At 44.3% G+C, this 19,701-nt stretch overlaps 1 protein-coding gene across 1 annotated transcript in view; it reads right to left on the bottom strand.

Moving 5' to 3' along the window:
* The window catches only part of TM6SF2 (transmembrane 6 superfamily member 2), a 53,354-nt gene that overhangs the window by 20,760 nt on the left and 12,893 nt on the right, over positions 1 to 19,701 (bottom strand). The window contains exons 3-7 of the mRNA XM_088478422.1: positions 9,413 to 9,510; positions 7,411 to 7,514; positions 6,458 to 6,540; positions 2,441 to 2,565; positions 2,253 to 2,354 (exon numbers count right to left, since the gene is read on the bottom strand). Coding sequence (XP_088334548.1) covers positions 2,253 to 2,354; positions 2,441 to 2,565; positions 6,458 to 6,540; positions 7,411 to 7,514; positions 9,413 to 9,510 — 512 coding nt within the window. The remainder of the gene's footprint in view (positions 1 to 2,252; positions 2,355 to 2,440; positions 2,566 to 6,457; positions 6,541 to 7,410; positions 7,515 to 9,412; positions 9,511 to 19,701) is intronic.

Below are 19,701 nucleotides of genomic sequence, written 5' to 3'. Positions count from 1 at the left end.
AACATCAGGCAATCCTCCAAATGTGCCTAGCCCTGTGCCTAGTCCAGAGGCCACAACATCTGCCTCTGGACAGGCCAGCCCGATGGCATCCCGGACCCGGTCTGGCGCCCACCCTCACCCAGCCAAACGGGCGAGAAAACGGTGACAGCAATGGCGACTTTTCCCACACTCCTTCTGTGCTTGGCTCATATTCCTTTCTGGTCAAAACTTCCCTCTCCTTTCTTGTGAAATGTTTTTACATTTTGTATTTACGCTTATGTTAGTAGTTATGGTTTTTTTTTTTTTGGATCAAATATCTTGGCCACAAAAAAAGGCAACAAAATATTAGGCCAATTTGTTTGTGTTTAAACAATAAATTAAAAACAAAACACTGACATTGTATTGTGACATTATTGTACAAAAGGGTTACATTTAATCCTGGCCCGAAAGGCAAAAACTGACCCTCTTAAAAAAAAAAAAAGGCCTCTTTAAGGAACGTTTCAAAAATCACATAGCGATGCAAATTCCACAGTAAACCAAAAAAAAGGGGAGCTAATTAAAAGATGATGACATTATTGTTACAATAGGCCATAACCAACAAATTGTGGCCAAAATAAAACCCCAAAAATGTACGCTAATTGATTGTGTAATCATGACATTAGCAGCTCTGATTTCCACCTGCGTACGCTTTTGTGCTATCCCAATAAACTGCTTTCCAAACACATACCAAGCCGGATTTCAATCCAACACTAATTACTTTACTGACCAGCCGCGATTAATCGCTGCACCATCGTGGAGTCCCGGGACGGAGGAGAAGGCCATCGCCAATGTGGTCGAGTAATCCTGACCCTAAGCTGTGCGAGCATTTTGAAGGGAAAGCGGATGTTTCAGTGACGTATGAGACGGTCCGAACACATTTGACGTTCGCATCTGCTAATGTATGTACGCCCCAAAAACGCCTCGCCACGCCTGCGTTTTTTCATCTCCACCCCCGTCAACACCCAAAAACGCCCTGTTCTGTCAATCACATTTGACATGTCACTTCCTGTACGCTATTTTAGGAACGAGAGAAAAAAAGCTCGCAATCTGCCGTACGCACATGCGCAGTGTAACACCGACGCATGCGCGGTTAGTCAACATCGGAACGCAACGAGCGTACTGTTGTTAACGTGCGGCTCTGAATGAGGGCCATAATTCCATATGTGTTCTTTCATAGTTTTGATGTCTTCAGTATCATCTACTATGTTGAAAATAATTTCAATAAACAAAAACCATTGAAAGAGAAGGTGTGTCCAAACTGGTACTGTATATATATATATGTGTGTGTGTATATATATATATATATATATATTATTAGGCCAGCCAATTCTGCTGTAAGATTTCCAAAAGCTTTTACTTGACCATTTGCACATAGCCGCCCAATAGACAAGACCTAGTATTTTTCCCAATACGAGAATTTTTCATTTTACAGCCTGGAAAATGTTGTTATACCATAAAAGATGTACATGGGCCCAGTCCTGCAGCAATGCCATTTTTAGTGCATGAATGTATGTGAGGTGTTCTATATGTATGAATCTTAGAAGATCCTTTTTTTCATCTAGAACCACTCTGTATTCTGTGTATGTCATAAAATATGTTTAGTTATTCATTGTGACTCAGCAACAGGCCTCTCTAATTAGATTCATTAATAAATCTAGTTACTCATGTCCTATTTTGATATCACACATAGCAGATTGGTATATACTAAGAAAGAAATTAAGGAAGAACTGAAAATGTGAATTTCCCCCATTAGGAAGCCTTATCCCCTGGAAAGAAGTCCATTACCTTACAGTTACTTTAGCAGCAGCAGGGACAGCCACTGTCGGGAGTCTGGACCCTGCAAGAGCTGCATTAAAATACAGACAGTTCTCACTGGAGAATATATACTGAAGGTGGAGCCTGCCTGGATCACTTTGGCACCTGTCTAACAAAATCTAATTCCAGAACATTGACTGACAAGTGTTTTCTTTATTGAACAGCAACTCCACTCACCAGGCCCCTGTAGAGATGAGAACAGTGGGGCTCCTGCTTATGTTAAGTCTTTGCCATTGAAAGGCACGTCCTTCTTGCTTTATGAGGCTCTACATCCAGTGCCCTATCATAATGTGCTCAATCTATAGAAAGGATCGGTAGAGCTGGCTCAGATGATCCAGAGCACAGTATAATGTTGGCAGGCGGTGGCTGATGACCACCTCTCTGACATAGACAAGCAAGTAGCTTATTCTCACACTTACCAGTCCCCTGAAGGTCGTATACACAATGGCACCTAACAGGTATAAAATCAGAGCAATATCAATAGGGCGTTGAAAGATGTCTTCATTGTGTGCCACCTCTACCTGATGGGAGAACAGAAATAGGTACAATGAACAGCTCTTTGCTTTAGGTCACCATGGTATGTAAGAAAAATGAAGACATCACTTACCTTTTCAGATGGGACTTTGGTAAAAACATGCTTTTCTCTGAATATCCTCACCCCTGCCCAGAATGGGAGAAACAGGTAGGGAACATTAAGGATGAAGGCTGGTCGAACTTCAGTCCCATATTTTCCTGAAGGAAAAACAATCATAACACCGTTCAATAATTTATTGCAGCAAGGAGACAGGAATTCCATGACAAATAATCATGACCAAATAACCTCTGTGTGACATTAGAAAATTAGAGTGACACTGATGGAGTCATGAGTCTCCTGTGACATTTTATTAACATACGATAAGAAATATTCACCACCAGACCTCCTAGCTCCTATCTTGAAAGAGACGGTGATAAACGTCTCCCAGTCTGGTAAGACACATCATTTAGTCTCATAACACTGGGTCTGCAGTACATCAAGACTAGTTTCATTCCCAGCCTAATGAAATCAAACCTTGGCTTTTACAGTTTGTTCTGAACTATGAGCAACTTACGGGGATAATACAGTCAATTCTAGCAAGGCTGAAAAATGGTAAGTGATTCAATCCATCAATATCTGTATCAACGTTTATTCTAACTTCATTATGTCCAATGGAAGAAGGCACAATTTCACAGTGATTATAAAGTCAGGAAAGAGCTATTACATTTTCAGTTGCAGTTTGTGTACCATAAATCCCATGAAAAAAATATGTATAAGCAATTATCATATATTAAAACAGTATCTGGTGTTCTGTATGCTCTACTTATCAGACAGACTACAGAAAGGTGATATCCCTCTATCAGCCTAAAATCTACACAGATAACATTAATACTAATTCTCAGTCAGACACAGCTACGTCCGTGTCTGTCTTTTGCCGGTCACACGTCTGCAACTTTACCCAATGCAGCTAAAAAGCCTTTCACTGGTGTACAGCAGTTGCGCTCTGTGCCAGCGCATGATGTCATGTAGAAGGGGGCATGACCGGCCGCTCCAACAAGTGCAGCGCTGACCGGGCGTCCTCATGCATGTACTGTGCAGGGTGCGGGTGCAGCAGCAGCAATCCTGGCTGTAGGGTGTCATTTCAGGTGGGGGGGTGGGAGGGCGGCAACAGTGGCGCCCACAGGCACCAGCTGGCCATAGCAGGTTACGGACCTGCCCGTGTACACAAATGTGCAAGGACTGAGACGCCCACTGTCGTTATATGTTGAAATACAGCTTGGTGAGTCCATCAGAACTTACACCTATCCTACGGCAGGTGCAGTTTCTCTGTCTGAGTAGGGTCCCCGCTGTGAGTAGCCATGCGTCTCTGTACGCAACGCTTTTAGCGGCACTTCCTAACAAGCCCCTAAGATGGACCATCTCCATGCCTCCACTAAGTCACCTCCCTGTCACTGCCCAGGAACTGCGAATACATTTTCAAAACATTTCAGAAACCGTGCGTCTCCCGTCCACCTCAATTGCAACTCCAACTCTGTGCGCATGCTATCTGGATGCATGCGCAGTGCGACTTACATACATGAGCAGAAGAAAAGAAATTGCTCCACTGCATCCAATATCGCTGCTGCGTGTGACTCAGGGCCATTCTTTCATTATTTAACATGTGTCATAAGTCACAGCTTTTAAAAAAGATAATTGAAATGTAAGATCATGTGGAAAAGTGTATTCTAGTGTGTACGACACCTGAAGAGCTACTTTTGGGCCTGATTCTGTGTCGCATGCAAGTCTAGATGGGCGCCAGATTTAGTACAATGTGTTAATACAGCTATCCGCATGGCGTCTTATGTATAGGCACCCTCTGGGGGTTAACGCGCGGGGAAAACCCATTGATTCCGCACTTTACGTGGAATTAGTGGGTTAGTGTATGCTAACCCCTGGTTTACCGCACGGGAAAAATGCTGTTTAATTGAACAGCATTTCCACTCACGGCGAGGGTAATTAGCTACGGAGTAACTGAATTCCCCCTATATCTACATTTACTGATGGATCATTACCCATAGCCGAGCTTGATATCTTCTGTAGTATATACACTATATGGACAAAAGTTTTCGGATGCGTGACCATTACATCAACAGGGACTGTAATGACAATGTATTCAAATGCATATACTTTAATATGGAGTTGGTCCCCCTTTTGCAGCTATAACAGTTTTGACTCTTCTTGGAAGGCTTTCCACAAGATTGTGCCCATTCATTCTGTAGAGCATTTATGAGGTCAGGCACTGATGTTGGACGAGAAGGCCTTGCTCGCAATCTCCTTTCCAGTTCATCCCAAAGGTGCTCGATGGGGTTGAGGTCAGGGCTCGCTTTGGGCCAGTCAAGTTCTTACACACCAGGCTCATCAAACCATGTCTTTATAGTCCTTGTTTTGTGCACTGGGGCACAGTCATGTTGGAATAGAAAAGGGCCTTCCCCAAACTTGGAAGCATAGCATTGTCCAGAATGTCTTGGTATGCTGAAGCATTAAGATTGCCCTTCACTGGCGATAAGGGGCCTAGCCGAAACCCTGAAAGACAGCCCCATACCATTATCCCTCCTCTACCAAACTTCACAGATGGCACAATGCAGTCATACAGGTAACGTTCTCACGGCATTCGCCAAACCCAGACTAGCCCATCTGACTGCCACACAGAGAAGTGTGATTCGTCACTCCACAGAACACATTTCCAATGCTCCACAGTCCAGTGTCGGTGTGCTTTACACCACGCCATCCGACTCTTGACATTGGACTTGGTGATGTGAGGCTTGCATGCAGCTGCTCGCCCACGGAAACCTATTCCATTAAGCTCCGCCGCACAGGTCTAATTGAAACAACTCAATTCAATAATTAACAGGAGTGGCCAAATCCTTTTGTCCATATAGTGTATGTAATTGAAGCCAGCTGTTTAACATTAGTCTCCTCTTCTATAGCCTGAGATGCTATATAATGTTATATGGCAAGAGGATAATAGCTCTCAGTATATGTATGGTGAGAGGGACAGAAATGCACCTTAGACAGGCCTTGCAATATCCTGATGGGAGCAAAAACCCATGAAACAGACTACAGGATGAAGAATAGACAGGCAATAGTAAAATGTCTGCGTCTATAAATACAACCATTTAGTGGGATGAAACACAAGCTAATAAAATTGTACAAGTTCCCTGCCCTGCTTTGCCATTTACCTCCTCCTCAAAACTATACGAGGTGCTTTGTGTTCCGTTGACTGGTAAAAAAGATGGAGCTCAGATAAAAGGGAAACACAGGGGGTGCCCATGGGTATTAGCTCTAAGACTATCTGTTAAAGTTGAACAAGGCAAATCAACTGTGTAGAAAAGGTGAATGTCAAAAGTACATGGTCCAAAGTATCAAGATCAATGGATGTTACTATTTGGTTGATACACTGACAGAAGACTGCCAACTATATGTGTATAGGAAAGTGGGTTATATTACTGGTCATGACAGATATTGTACAGTAGTTCTATGGGCCTGATTCAGAGATGGGTGTTAATGCAGCCACAGTCGCTCTCGCAATAACAGTTGTGGGAATATGCAAATGCTAATCTCAGCCTTCCCCTATGTGCTCCACGTTGTGATGGAGTGTACGAGCATTGAGACCACTTTCAGGCTCCATGGTCTGTGCATTTGGATGGAGACTGTAAATACTTCAACATCGAAGCAATATCGGTCACAACATCGACATATGCGGTAACCTAGGGGCTACTTTCTTCATATCGAACTAAACAGAGCCTCTGAAGCCATGGATTTGTGACTGGGAACGCAGCATAACATGCCCATAAAACGGCCCCTTTTTGAGATCACTTTAGGTCACCTCCCAGTCTCCACCTTGAAACGCCCAGGGATTGTAAAATCCTTTCCCAGTGTTAGCAAAGCCATACGCAATTGCAAATAGCATAGGACAATTGGTCTCGTGCATGAGCAGTAAGGGATTTCTGGACTTTTCTCGCAGTAGCAAAACATTGCTCAACTGCATAAATATTGGCACTACGTCCATCTCTGAATCAGACCCTTATTGCAGAAAGATCCGACAGGTTACAGATGTTCATCTCCTTTTACCAACGACATTTCCAGGGAGAAACACCAGCATGCTCATAATGAGGGAGCCCAGCCAGAACAGACCCACTGCCTTGTAGTTCTTCCTAGAGAGAAGAGGAAACCAAAACAATCTGACTTTACAGAAACGATACAGGGCTATCATCACAATAGCAATAAGACTGCTTTCAACATGTGTGGAAGGAAAGTTAGAAATGGAGTGATGCTGTATACTAATGTTACTAAAGGTCAATATCTGGCCATCTTGTGTCAATTGGGGCACTGCAAAGTTACTGTGTCTGTGAAGTGTTGGAGAAGCGGCACAATACATGGGTTCCAGGTTGGAAGGTCGACACTGCATAGGTTGACACCAATTGGTCGAAAGGGACAAAAGGTTGACAGGTACAAAAGGTTGACAAAACAAAAGGTTGACATAGGTTTAGGTCGACAGGTACAAAAGGTAAACATGGCAAAAATCTACACAATAATGGTAGACATATTTCTGTGTTTTTTGAGGGTTAGGCACTAGGAGGGACGGTTAGGGTTAGGCACTTCCCCCGACAGTTAGGGTTTAGGCACTAGGAGGGCCAACTAAGGTTAGGCACCAAGGGGAGGTTTAGGGTGACGATTAGGGTCAGAAAAACAAACATGTGTTGACCATTTTTGTGTCGACCATTCCCATGTCAACCTACATCCATGTCGACATTTGGTCCCTGTCGACCAATTGGTGACCCATACAGTGGTGACCTTTTTAATATTGATCTATTGTACCCAACACTAATACAGTACATAAAGATCAATGTAACCAGTCAGGTTTATTAATTATCTATGTGATGAATTTTAGATAAGTAAATATGCCTTTTATTTATTAATTTAATTTGGTTTTGTATTTATTGAAATCACCTGAACTTACTAACACCAGTGAGGCTGTTTAAAGAAAACCAACATCCAGAACATACGATCCCTCTTTTACTTACCCATTAGCCATTGCTGCTAACATAATCAAGTAGAGTAAGTAATGCACAGTTCCATCCCACAGGCAGATGAGCAGTCCATGTGGAGTGCGGAGGTATGGCTCCCCCTACAGGAAAGAAACAGAAGCTACAACTCTTCTTGTCAACGCAGCCACATTATAGGATATAATTCCCTTATTGCAAGTTATGTAAATGCAACATAGAAAAAAAGGCTTATGATATCATGACTTGGAGATTAAATTTAAGCTTCTTCTTTGAATGCAATGTGTATCTATGTCTTATGTAAATGTATCTGATCTAGCAGTTGTGGATACTACAACAATTACAGAATAAAAAGGAGAATGTATTTGCAGGCTCCTAGCAAGCATTTTAACTGCAATCATTATCCCAAAGAAGCCAGGGAATGAAGATTTAATCCTCACTGAGGAATTGCGGGTGGAAACTATATAGCTTTTTTTCACTGCTTTACAAAATTGTTTGCATGCTGATAAGACTCAGTGAATCCACCTATATAAGAAAAGCAAGTAACTGCACAGTGTGCTGTGTGAGCAGACAGACAGTGGCTGGTAGCAGACTGATTAAAGAGCTAGACGGCAATACAAAGAAACTCATAAATCACTGTAACATTGTGGTGCTGTAGGTATCACAGAAAGATAGCTCCAATGCCAGCTTCAATACAATGGTAGAAGACCTCCTAACCATTGTTGTTAATCTACAAGCATTTAGTAGTGTTAAAGTAAAATGTATGTAAACTGCTCTGCAATGTATGTAAACTGATCTGAATTAGCACCCATTGTTTCCATGAGCAACACATGCACTAACGTTTTTCATCTGCAGATGATGGTTGTTCTTACACACTGAACAACCATCATCTTCCATCTGTCAGCGGCTCGCCGCGACTCCCTTTCCATGGCTGCCGTTGCAAGTGTACGGGCAGTCGACTGATTGCCGGTACACACAGCACGATGGACAGATATATCTGCAGATACACTGGTCATCTGCTGTGCAGCACAGCCGACGCGATATGTCTGTGAACGACGTCGTTCACAGACATATCGCTGGTACACACTGGCCGACAGGCATAGAATATATTGGTCGACCAATTGATCTGACATTACCCAAGTACAGAGAGCTGATTCACTAGTGATACTCAGCAATAGGTGAGAACGTTCCTATTATTACACCAGATTGTGGAATAAATATTGTTGTTAGATTACATCTGAACTGTGTTGCATCTCTCTGTGTCTGGGGATTCCTTGCCCCTCTGCTGGGGTGTGGCATTAGTGATGAGCTGCTACTGAAATAAGACCCCCACCAAGGTAACTCTGATCTGCATGCGCACCACACAATTATCACCCTTACTACTCTGGGGTATCACACTCCTTTTATCGCTTCTTGTCTATATGTGTGCCTTTCTCTTAGAAGGCCATTACCGTAACAAAGTAAATCTACTTATGGTTTTGGGATATGCATCAATACATTTTGTTATACTTTTAAACACTATGAGGAGCATCGTCGTCTATATTCTGTTGTTGGAGGTCACCGTCCTATGAATTTGAAGTGGCTGGGTTGCTGTCCATACGAAAAAAAAGACACAAAGATACCTTTCAGGGCAGGTATCCACCTGTTTAAGGTGAGCAGACTTTAAGGTGAGGATCTCTTCCATTGTAAAGTAATATACGGATAATCCACTCTTTAATCCCCTTTTTTGTGTGCAAACTAAATCACTATGTAATATATTGGCCAATCTTGCGATCCGCGATGAATCACAACAGCCATCGTATAGTATGTACCCCCTGAATCCACCCAATTCATCGTTTGATGAACTGGGTAGTCGCATCTTTGCACATCACACGAGATGATGCGGTGTAGTTACATAAGCATGTAATGACATATTACGTTGTCGTACAGCAAGTTGTACAGTGTGTATGGCGATGTGATATATGGTGGCATTGCATTGCTAGGTTGGCACATCGTTGAGGTGTGTGCCCAGCTTGAGACTCACCTCTTTCATGTAGAACTCCATAAATCCACTGATGAAGCCTTCTTCTTCCAGATATATTATTAAATCAATGATGCTTGTAAAAGCGAAGATCATAAAAACTAAATGGTTGGTAAAAGTAAAGGAAAAAAAACTCAAATTTATATGTATGTATGTGGTGTTACTTACAATTTAAAGGTAGGATTTACAACCAACTAGCAAAGGATCAGAGGCACTAAAAAGAAATCTCAAACAAACAACATTTTTTTTATCAACATCAGATAAGGGAGATGTATCAAGCCTTGGAGAGAGATGAAGTGGTGAAGTTGCAGTCTATGCGGTGTTACTTACAATTTAAAGGTAGGATTTACAACCAACTAGCAAAGGATCAGAGGCACTAAAAAGAAATCTCAAACAAACAACATTTTTTTTATCAACATCAGATAAGGGAGATGTATCAAGCCTTGGAGAGAGATGAAGTGGTGAAGTTGCAGTCTATGCGGTGTTACTTACAATTTAAAGGTAGGATTTACAACCAACTAGCAAAGGATCAGAGGCACTAAAAAGAAATCTCAAACAAACAAAATTTTTTTTATCAACATCAGATAAGGGAGATGTATCAAGCCTTGGAGAGAGATGAAGTGGTGAAGTTGCAGTCTATGTGGTGTTACTTACAATTTAAAGGTAGGATTTACAACCAACTAAAAAAGGGTCAGAGGCACTAAAAAGCAATCTCAAACAAACAACATTTTTTTTTTTTTTATCAACATCAGATAAGGGAGATGTATCAAGCCTTGGAGAGAGATGAAGTGGTGAAGTTGCCCAAAGCAACCAATCAGCCTCTGTCATTTCAAAGACTTAGGGGTCTATTTACTAAGCCGTGTTAGGAGACAGAGGCCCTGATTCAGAGCCGAACGCTCTGACAGAGCGCTCGCTCTGAATCAGGGCGTCTTTTTTTTTTATTTTATGGAGCAGCCTCCTGGCCTCTCGCATTGCTGTGGGTTTCCACCCACAGCTAATGCGAGCGGCCAGGATGATGGTCGCGATGGTCAAGACCATCGCGACCATCGGGCTTGCGACGAGACCCTTGTGGTAGGGTCTCATGTCCGCAAGCCCCAGAGAGCTTTCGGCTCAAACAGTGCCAAAAGCTCTCCCACTGACATCACTTGTGATGTCAGTGGGGCCGCCCCCAAACGGTAGGCGTTCCCATGGGAACGCCTCTGTCTGGGCAGCCACCCCCCCCGACCCGCCCACCAAAGGGGGCGTGCTGTCACTCAACATCGACAGCACGCCCCCTTTGGTGCGAGACCCGGAGCGACGGATTGCCCGTCGCTATCTGGGTCTCGCGCATGCGCACGATGGAGCCGGCTCCGTCGTGCGCATGCTCTCTGGGCCACCATCGACCCGGTTGCGAGCGCACAGCGCTTGCGACCGGGTCTGAATCTGGCCCAGAGTGAAAAGTGATAAGGTGCCAGCCAATCAGCTCCCAACTGTCATTTTTCAAACACAGCCTGTGAGATGACAGTTGGGAGCTGATTGGCTGGCACCTTATCACTTTTCACTCTGTCTCCTAACACTGCTTAGTAAATAGACCCCTTAGAAGCTGATGAGTTGCTTTGTACAACTTCTCCACTTTTTCTCTCTGCAAAATTTGATAGATCTCAATGAATTCAGTGGAAAGGTGGAGGGAATAGCATTTTATCTCTCTCATCTTTTTCTGACTACAGATAATTACTAATTAATACACTGTACTGAAGAAAATCTATTGAATCAGGAATTTTCATGTAAGGTATATAAAGAGATTTAAAAACAGCAGAGGCATACGTGTGTACCAATGAAAACGTGTGTTTTTTATAAGATAATTGCATAATAGTACTTGTATAAATATGATCCATAAAACAGAGTATAGCTTTATCATTTATAATATGCATAATGCTTACATTATCTATCAGAAGATATAACACTAACCTAGCATGCCACAAATCAAAATTCTAAGAAACAAGAATTCCATTTCAAAGCAGCAAATCAACATAGAAGATTTTGTTTCTTTCTTTTGTTAAATAGCAAGTGCAGTGCCATGTAACCATGCATTTGATGAATCATTATCTTATTTTCAATGCCTGTCCGGAGGGGAAAAAAAAAAGTAATGGCTTTCAAATGTTGCAGATCTCATCACGTCATGTGAAAGGGGGGGGGGGGGGGGGGGGTTGAGGGAGAAGTAGGATGGCATCAAACATGCAGTCAAGGTAGGCAGGGGAGGTTCCAAAGTTTTGATAAAAAAGCTGTAGGGATGTGCACCGACCCCCATGTTTTGGTTTGGATCTGTATCTCTTTCAAGCAGGGCCGGATTACGGTCTGTGGGGGCCCCTGGGCAACAAACATGTGGGGGCCCTTATTAAATGTGACGAACTGGGGGTATGCGCATGGGGACCTCAGTAGTGTCAGTGCCCACAGTAGTGGTGCTCTTTATGCAGTGCACCCAGTAGTAGTGCCCCCTATGCAATTCTCCCATTAGTAGTGCCCCCAGTAGTCGTGCCCCCTGTAGTTATGCCCCAAGTAGTAATGCCCCCTGTGGTAGTGTCCCCAATTGTAATGCCCCCTGGATAAATATCCCCAGTAGTAATACCACTATGGTTGTGCCCCCAATAGTAATGCCCCCCAGTAGTCATGCCCCTTGAGTGTGCCCAATAGTAATGCCCCCTGTCTAAATGCCCTCAGTAGTAATACCCCTGTAGTTGTGCCCCCAGTAGTAATGCCCCCAGCAGTCATGGCCCCAGTAGTCATGCCCCCTGTAGTAGTACCCTCTGTATAAATGCCCCCAGTAGTAATGCCCCTGTATTAGTGCCCCCAATAGCAATGCTCCCTCTGTAGTAGTGCCCCAGTAGTAATGCCCTGCCTTCAAGTAGTAGAGCCCCCAATAGTAATGCCCCCAGAAGTGGTGCCCCCAATAGTAATGCCCCTAGTAGTAATGCCCCCAGTAGTAATGCCCCCTCCCGAGTAATGCCCCCAGTAGTAATGCTCCCCCCAGTAATGCCCCCAGTAGTAATGCTCCCCCCCAGTAATGCCCCCAGTAGTAATGCTCCCCCCCGAGTAATGCCCCCAGTAGTAATGCTCCCCCCCGAGTAATGCCCCCAGTAGTAATGCTCCCCCCCGAGTAATGCCCCTAGTAGTAATGCTCCCCCCCCCGAGTAATGCCTCCAATAGTAATGCTCCCCCCCGAGTAATGCCCCCAGTAGTAATGCTCCCCCCCCGAGTAATGCCCCCAGTAATAATGCTCCCCCGAGTAATGCCCCCAGTACAATAGCCACTTGCACTAAAAAAAAAAATAGAGCTATTACTTACCTTAAGCCCCGCTCCTGCTGCCATCCACGTCGCTCGGCTGCTCCTCTACATCATGGGAGAGACGTCATGACGTCTCTTCCATAGTGCACTGCGTGAGCCAGAGCCTGGAACCCTCCAGTCAAGTCTCCGGCTGCCGCTGCGGGGAGGGAGCCGGGCGCCCGCTGGTTACAATCAGCGGGCGTCTGGCAAATGGTGCCTCCCTGCGGCTCCGGGGTTAGGTTGGCCGGAGGAGGCAGAACTGGTTCCGTCTCCTCCGGTTCACTTTAACCCCTTCAAGTGTGGGGGCCCTTCAGGTGTGGGGTCCCATGGACGATCGCCCCTGTCGCCCCCCCCCCACTAATCCGGCCATGCTTTCAAGGTTTTGGATCTGGATTGGGTTTTACAAAACTACCCTTGCGTGTTTTGATTTTGGATCTGTATGTTTTCCCAAAAAATTATATAAATAGGCATTTCCAGGCATTATTAACCACCTCACAGCTCACAATATTGTTTTCACTATTTTTCACCAATACAGGCCAAAGGCTGCAGCGAGCTGGCTGGCTAAAGTAAGCAACAGAGCAGAAGCACAAACGCACGGCAGTTAAATAAATTATAGGACATCTATGAAACATTGCCACACAGCAGTGGCAGACAGGATGGCAGTTTAATAAACTATAATAATATCAGTCGGCAATGCCCCAAATTGTGCAAAATGTAAAGAAAAGAGGTTCAAGATGAAATTATCCTTGGGCCCTCCCACACACTCTTATGTGGAATATTAAAAAGACATGCACAGTTTAACAAACCAAGCACTTTAGCGAATAGGACTGACAGTTTTGTGGCTGAAGTCCTTGGTTTGTTTGGGCCCCCACAAAACATTTTTTGGAAGGACTATCTTCAATTATTAAGGGGGCGGTTGATGATGAGGGTGTTGGTAGTGGAAATTGCATGTGCTGGTCCAAACTGCTGGTAGCTGATACTGGACTGCTTGTTATTAATTTACAAATTATTATAGTTTTGTTAAACAAATTGAATGAACTCCCTGCAAATGACGTAACAGGGAGGAGGTGCCTAGATGGTTAACGTCCCATCTTCTGCGAAATTTGGCTTTACAAATGGAACAGATGCCTTCACAGCTGTTGTCCGAATTTGGATTAAAATAATTCCACACCAAAGACGTGGCTTTTCTGGCTGTCTTTTTATTACGAGCAAGAACTGCTGTCACTGGTGGCTGATTTACAGAAACAACATCCTCATCATCAAGATCCTCATTAGCATCAGATAGGATACCAATATTCCCCTCATCCTCCTTTTGCACTTCCTCCACACTATCATCCTCATTTTCTATTATTTCACCAAATAATACTAGCACTGCCGTCATTGCGTCAGTGATCCACTGTGCAACTGGGTAACAGCTGTTATACTTACTTCCTCTATCAAAGGATTGTTTAATAGTCAATAGTTTTTTTAAATTACTACTAGTAGTAGTCTTCTTTGTCCCTTTCTGGGATGAAGATCCACCCCAGCAGCAGCAGCAGCAACAGGCGTAGTACTCAAGGATCCTTCTGAGGAATCACGGATAGGAGAGGAGTCAGTCATGCTTATGAAATTGGATGCAGCAGGACAACTTCCGATCAAGATTGAGGATGATAATGATGCCGGTGTTGGTGGTGGAGATTGCAGGCACTTGGATCTAACAGAGAGAAGGGAGCAGCTAGGTGACGCTGGACTGATTGTTAAGCTTTTAGCCAAAGTTTCTGAATTTGGCAAACACTTTGGAATGTGATGAATGCGCTGCAAGTGACGTAACAGGGAGGAGGTTTCTAGATGGTTAAGATCCTTACCCCCTACTCACTCTTGCTTGGCAAACGTTACAGATGGCTTGACAACTAATTCCACACATGAGAAGTGGATTTTTTTGTCTTTTGCCCCGGCATGACAAAGGGCTTTTTCATACCATGGGCAACAACTGTTACCTGATTTACACATACAACATCCTCGGCATCAACTTCCTCATCATCCTTGTTAGCGCCAACTACAGAAATATCCTCATCCTGTGCTGCTCATCCTCACATTTGCAGAGGGCACACAAATGGTGGAAGGAGGATCCTCTTCAAGTACAGTATTAGAAAGGTCAGGCTCACACATGGCAACTGCGGACAAACTTGGACTCTCCTCGGGGATCTGTGACTTTTCTGAACACACAGTTGGTTCATGCGCCTTAGCGACTTTTAATTTTTTTTACACTTCTACAGGGAGAAGGGCTTACATCATCATTAGATGCAGAACCACAAGTCATAAATAAAGGCCATATTGCCAATTTTTTGTTTCTCTGCAGCTACCTTAGCTTTTCATTTTTTATTCTTTAACACTGTAAAACATTGCTTGTTTGATTTTAAATGCCCTGATTTAAGCCCTTGGGCATCGGCCTTCGTAGATGATGTTGACGGCCTTGCATCGTCATCGTGACTGCTGGCAGCAGTTGCAAGACTGGTATGTGGTTCCTGCTCTCCTCTCATTTGATCGTCCTCCATAGCAACAAACTAACACTGCAGTGTGACCAGCAGTGTCACCGAACAATACTTTTTTTACACTGGGGAAGAACACCCCTGAACGAGGCAGCAGCCCCTTGATGAACAACACAGACAGCAGCCACATGCAGACAGACCACCTGCAGAGTCACAAATACGTGGAAAGTAAACTGCGGTTTAGCCGACAGTGTCACCAAGCACTAATAGCTCAGCTAAGTTGCTAACGCACACACACAAAAAAAAGCACTTTTATTTTTTTTAAACTGGGGAAGAGCACCCCTAATTGACAGAGCACACCCCCTGGACAACATAGCTCCCCTTTATGGACTGCAGCCCCAGCCGGATGGACAGGACAAAAACACAGCAGCAGCCACAGTTAATTGACAGGACAAGTGACACAGCAGCTGCAGCACCCACTGAAGGAAGCTCCCCTTTATATACTGCAGCCTAAGCTCCTTTATGGACAACACAGCAGCAGCCTTCAGGCCAAGACCCCGACTGGACACACACTGAGTGACTGACTATGGGCCCGATTCAGAGCCGCTCGCTCGCGCTGTGCGTTCGCAAGCGGCCCGATGTTCTGCGTACACGCATGCTTCGTTCTATGCATGCGCGAACTACACACTGCGATCGCATCCCTCTTGCTAGCCCAGTAAAGGCAGACCAGGATAATGAGTGACAGGAGAGGCCATTTGTGGGTGGTAACAGGGGTAGGACACTAATAACGGGGGTTTGGAGATGCGAACGCAGGTGTGCCTGGGTGTTTCAACGCCATTTTAGAGGTGTGCATAATTAACAGGCAGCGTCATAGTACACGTCACTTGCCATTTTTTTACACTGATTTCCTCGCAATGCTTACATTAGGGTAAAGCTACCTCAACCACTGCGTTCGCATCCGATGGTGCTCGATGTACCAATGTTTTAATACACTTCCTGGAGATGACGTGTTGCTGGTGGGCGGCTCTGCCTGTGCGGTTGGGCCGCTCGCTAAGACATGGCGGGCATGCTTATGCCTTGGCGAGCGTTCGCTTCCAGTGGCTTCACTTTGACGTACGCAGATAGCGATCGGGTCTGAATCAGGCCCTATGTCTGCTAGCTTCTCTCTCCACATCCGGAGTGAAAATGGCACTGATTGCGGGGACCTTTATATAATCAAAAACCCGTAAGACTCCGATAGCGGGAGGATGATGTTTTTCCTCATTTTGAGATTCAAGTCAAGCGGGAAAACCCGAGGATAGCTCGGTTCTCGCCTCGGATCTGGAAGTTCGGGTGGGTCCAGTTCTCAGAGAACCGGACCTGCTCATCTCTAATTTTTATACATGTGTGCCTCCCTAGGCAGGGGCGTTTCTAGAAAGGAGGGGGCCCGTGTGCAGTCTCCGACACGGGCCCCCTCCTCTCCGTCGGGCTGAGCACTAGAATGTGCCCAGAGTCTATAGCACATGCACAGGTCACCAGGAAAATGGCCGTGGCGGCCATGTTCCCTGTACTGCTCATGCGCAAACACCATGTTCCCTGTACTGCTCATGCGCAGGCGCAGACACTGGAGCCGACGTGGGACTCCGGAGAGGTAAGTTTTATGTGTCCTTGAAAAAAAGGCCTCCAGTGCCGGCCGAAACACGTTGGAGACACTTATGCAGGCATCCGACAAAACCCTGACAATTCTGACTCTGTGGGATCCAGAACAGTAGAAGAGAACGACGCACTACTGCCACCACCAGCGATCAGAAGTAGCTCGGCGGTTTGAATAAGCCCACCAGCCAGTAAGCACCCTTCCCTGTGCACACCTTCACGTGTCCCGAGGCCCTTCCACACGCACTGCCGTCACGGGGGACATCCCTCGGCCCCGGCAGTGAGGTGGTGAATAGCGCTCAGACCTACGATGCAAAGCACGGGGGAGATATCTTGGTGACAGCCACCGTACAGGCAGCGGGCGGTTGCTCCTGATTGCCGGTACCGGGGGACTGTACACACCCAGACAACTGCACCTGGCTGGTAAGGCATTTTTCATTCCATCAAAGGGTACCCAGCAGCGAGTACCTGACAAGAAGTGAAGCTGGCTTTGTCCGGGCCATGGCTACTGCAGAGCCGGGGTTTTTGGGTACCATTGCACAGAGCGAACAAATCAGGCTAAAAGTAATTGGAATACTATTCAGCATATGGATATACAGGAACTGAACCATACTGTTCTACCTTAGGATATTGGAAGATTTCTACACCCACGAGCACAGGTGGATTTGACTGCATTATTAGCCCTTGGAACTCTTTTATTTGTTTTATTTTTTTCTCCATTCTTTTTATTATTATTATTTTTATTTATTTATGCTCATACATTGGTTTGATAAATTTACTTTTTCCCCTTCTTCTTGTAGCCCTCACTTGTCCACCCTCTCTATCCCATTGTTTCATTATTTTAGCAGCATTTGTATATTGTGTCATATTCGGTCATCTTCATCATCACGTCATGTGGATATAATTATAGTTTGAATAAATACACTTAAAATTTATTATCATAAGAATCCTTGGTTCACTATCATATGTTTTGTCCGACTGTCATACCAACCATACTGTTTTCTTCTCATTAACAAGATTGATAAATAACAACAGGGGTTTAGCTGAATTCTATACACAACGACGGATGATTACATTACATATGATTGAGTGCTCACTGGTATAAACACATTTATGTGCTTACAGAAAAAAAGGGATTTGCCCTCCAGCACACTGTAGCAAAATCAACAAAAAATACCTAAATCCTACATGATAATAGAGATTCAGAGGTATTAGTTACATACATTTGCAAATATATGAATAACGCCAGGCCATCGTCAAGGCTCCTCTATACTGGCGTCCCTAACATTAGGGGTTCACGTCCGAGAAGCAAGGTACCCCAAAAAATTCCAGCCAAGGACCATCCCCAGGGCATCACACGAAAAGGGGAAAAAAGGTGATAGTGAAGTGTAAAGGATAGATGTGTAAGGATAAATCAATAAGTGTTAATGAAATGTGAAAGAATTAAAATGACATAAATAATAAACAAACAATTAGAAGAGTGATAAAAATATCTATGTGAATTAAGTGGTGATGCCCTGAAAAAGGTCCAGCCAGAACAACTCCGGGGGCCCCACTCCCAAACGCTCACCCCAAAATAATTATTGCTACATAATAGTAGCACCCACTCTGGGTCATATAATTACAAATTGGTGTACTGCATAATAACAGCACATATATAAGCTGAGCGCTAACTCACCTTGGAAATACCCCAGAAACCTCCACATGGCACTATAAGGATCAGCACATCCTCCCAATGCTGACTCCCTTCATGCCTCCCAAGACTGCAAACAAAAAGTATGGTGGTTGCACATATCAGCTTAATGACATAGCACAGGTGCTTGTAAAGGGCGGGGTTTACACTGAACACAGAAATTTATGTGTTTAGTCTGTCTTTTGATTAAGTTTTATGGGTGAAGAATGTGTGGTGTGGGCACACCATGCACCCATTATAAATACGCCCCTGCCCCCCAGCCGTTGACCTCACCGCACGTCACTGGATGGCATAGTGCATAAAGCAGACACAAAACAATTTTGCACAATTAACTAAACTGCAAATTCTGTTTTGACACCGAAATTTAAAATAGCAATAATATCAAATACAAAAATAGGTGTGTTTTGCATTTAATATATTATTGCCATTAAATGGCAGGGTCAAAACCATTGCTTAGTAAATCTATCCCACAGTTTGACTGCCGCACACAACCAGATTGCTACACAAACTTCTAACACTGTCTGCACGTCATGTCAAGGCAGAGGGGGAAGTTGGAGGAAAAGTGGGGCTAATTCAGAGTTGGACGCTATATTGATTGCCACTTCTCCCAACCATCCAAGAACAGTTTGGTGATGAACAATGCCTTTTCCAGCATGATGGAGCACCTTGCCATAAGGCAAAAGAGATAACTAAGTGGCTCGGGGAATAAAACATCGAAATTTTGGGTTCTTGGCCAGGAAACTCCCCAGACCTTAATCCCACTGAGAACTTGTGGTGAATCCTCAAGAGATGGGTGGACAAACAATAACCCACAAATTCTGACAAACTCCAATCATTGATTAGACAAGAATGGGCGGCCATCAGTCAGTATGTGGCCCAGAAGTTGATTAACAGCATGCCTGGACGAATTGCAGACGTCTTGAAAAAGAAGGGTCAACACTGCAAATATTTACTCTTTGCATAAACTTAATGTAATTGTCAATAAACGCCTTTGACACTTATGAAATGTTTGTAATTGCACTTCAGTATACCATAGTAACATCTGACAAAAAGGTCTAAAAACACTGAAGAAGCAAACTTTGTGAAAACCAATATTTGTGTCATTCTCAAAACTTTTGGCCATGGCTATATAATGACACATAGGGGAATACATATAGGTGCTCTTTGTTTCCTAGTGGTCTACTCAAGGGCACAGGAGG

This window comes from Taudactylus pleione, unplaced genomic scaffold (genome assembly GCF_031769625.1).
Source record: "Taudactylus pleione unplaced genomic scaffold, aTauple2 ptg000214l, whole genome shotgun sequence".
NCBI lineage: Eukaryota > Metazoa > Chordata > Amphibia > Anura > Myobatrachidae > Taudactylus > Taudactylus pleione.
This window is presented reverse-complemented; position numbering and strand designations above follow the sequence as displayed.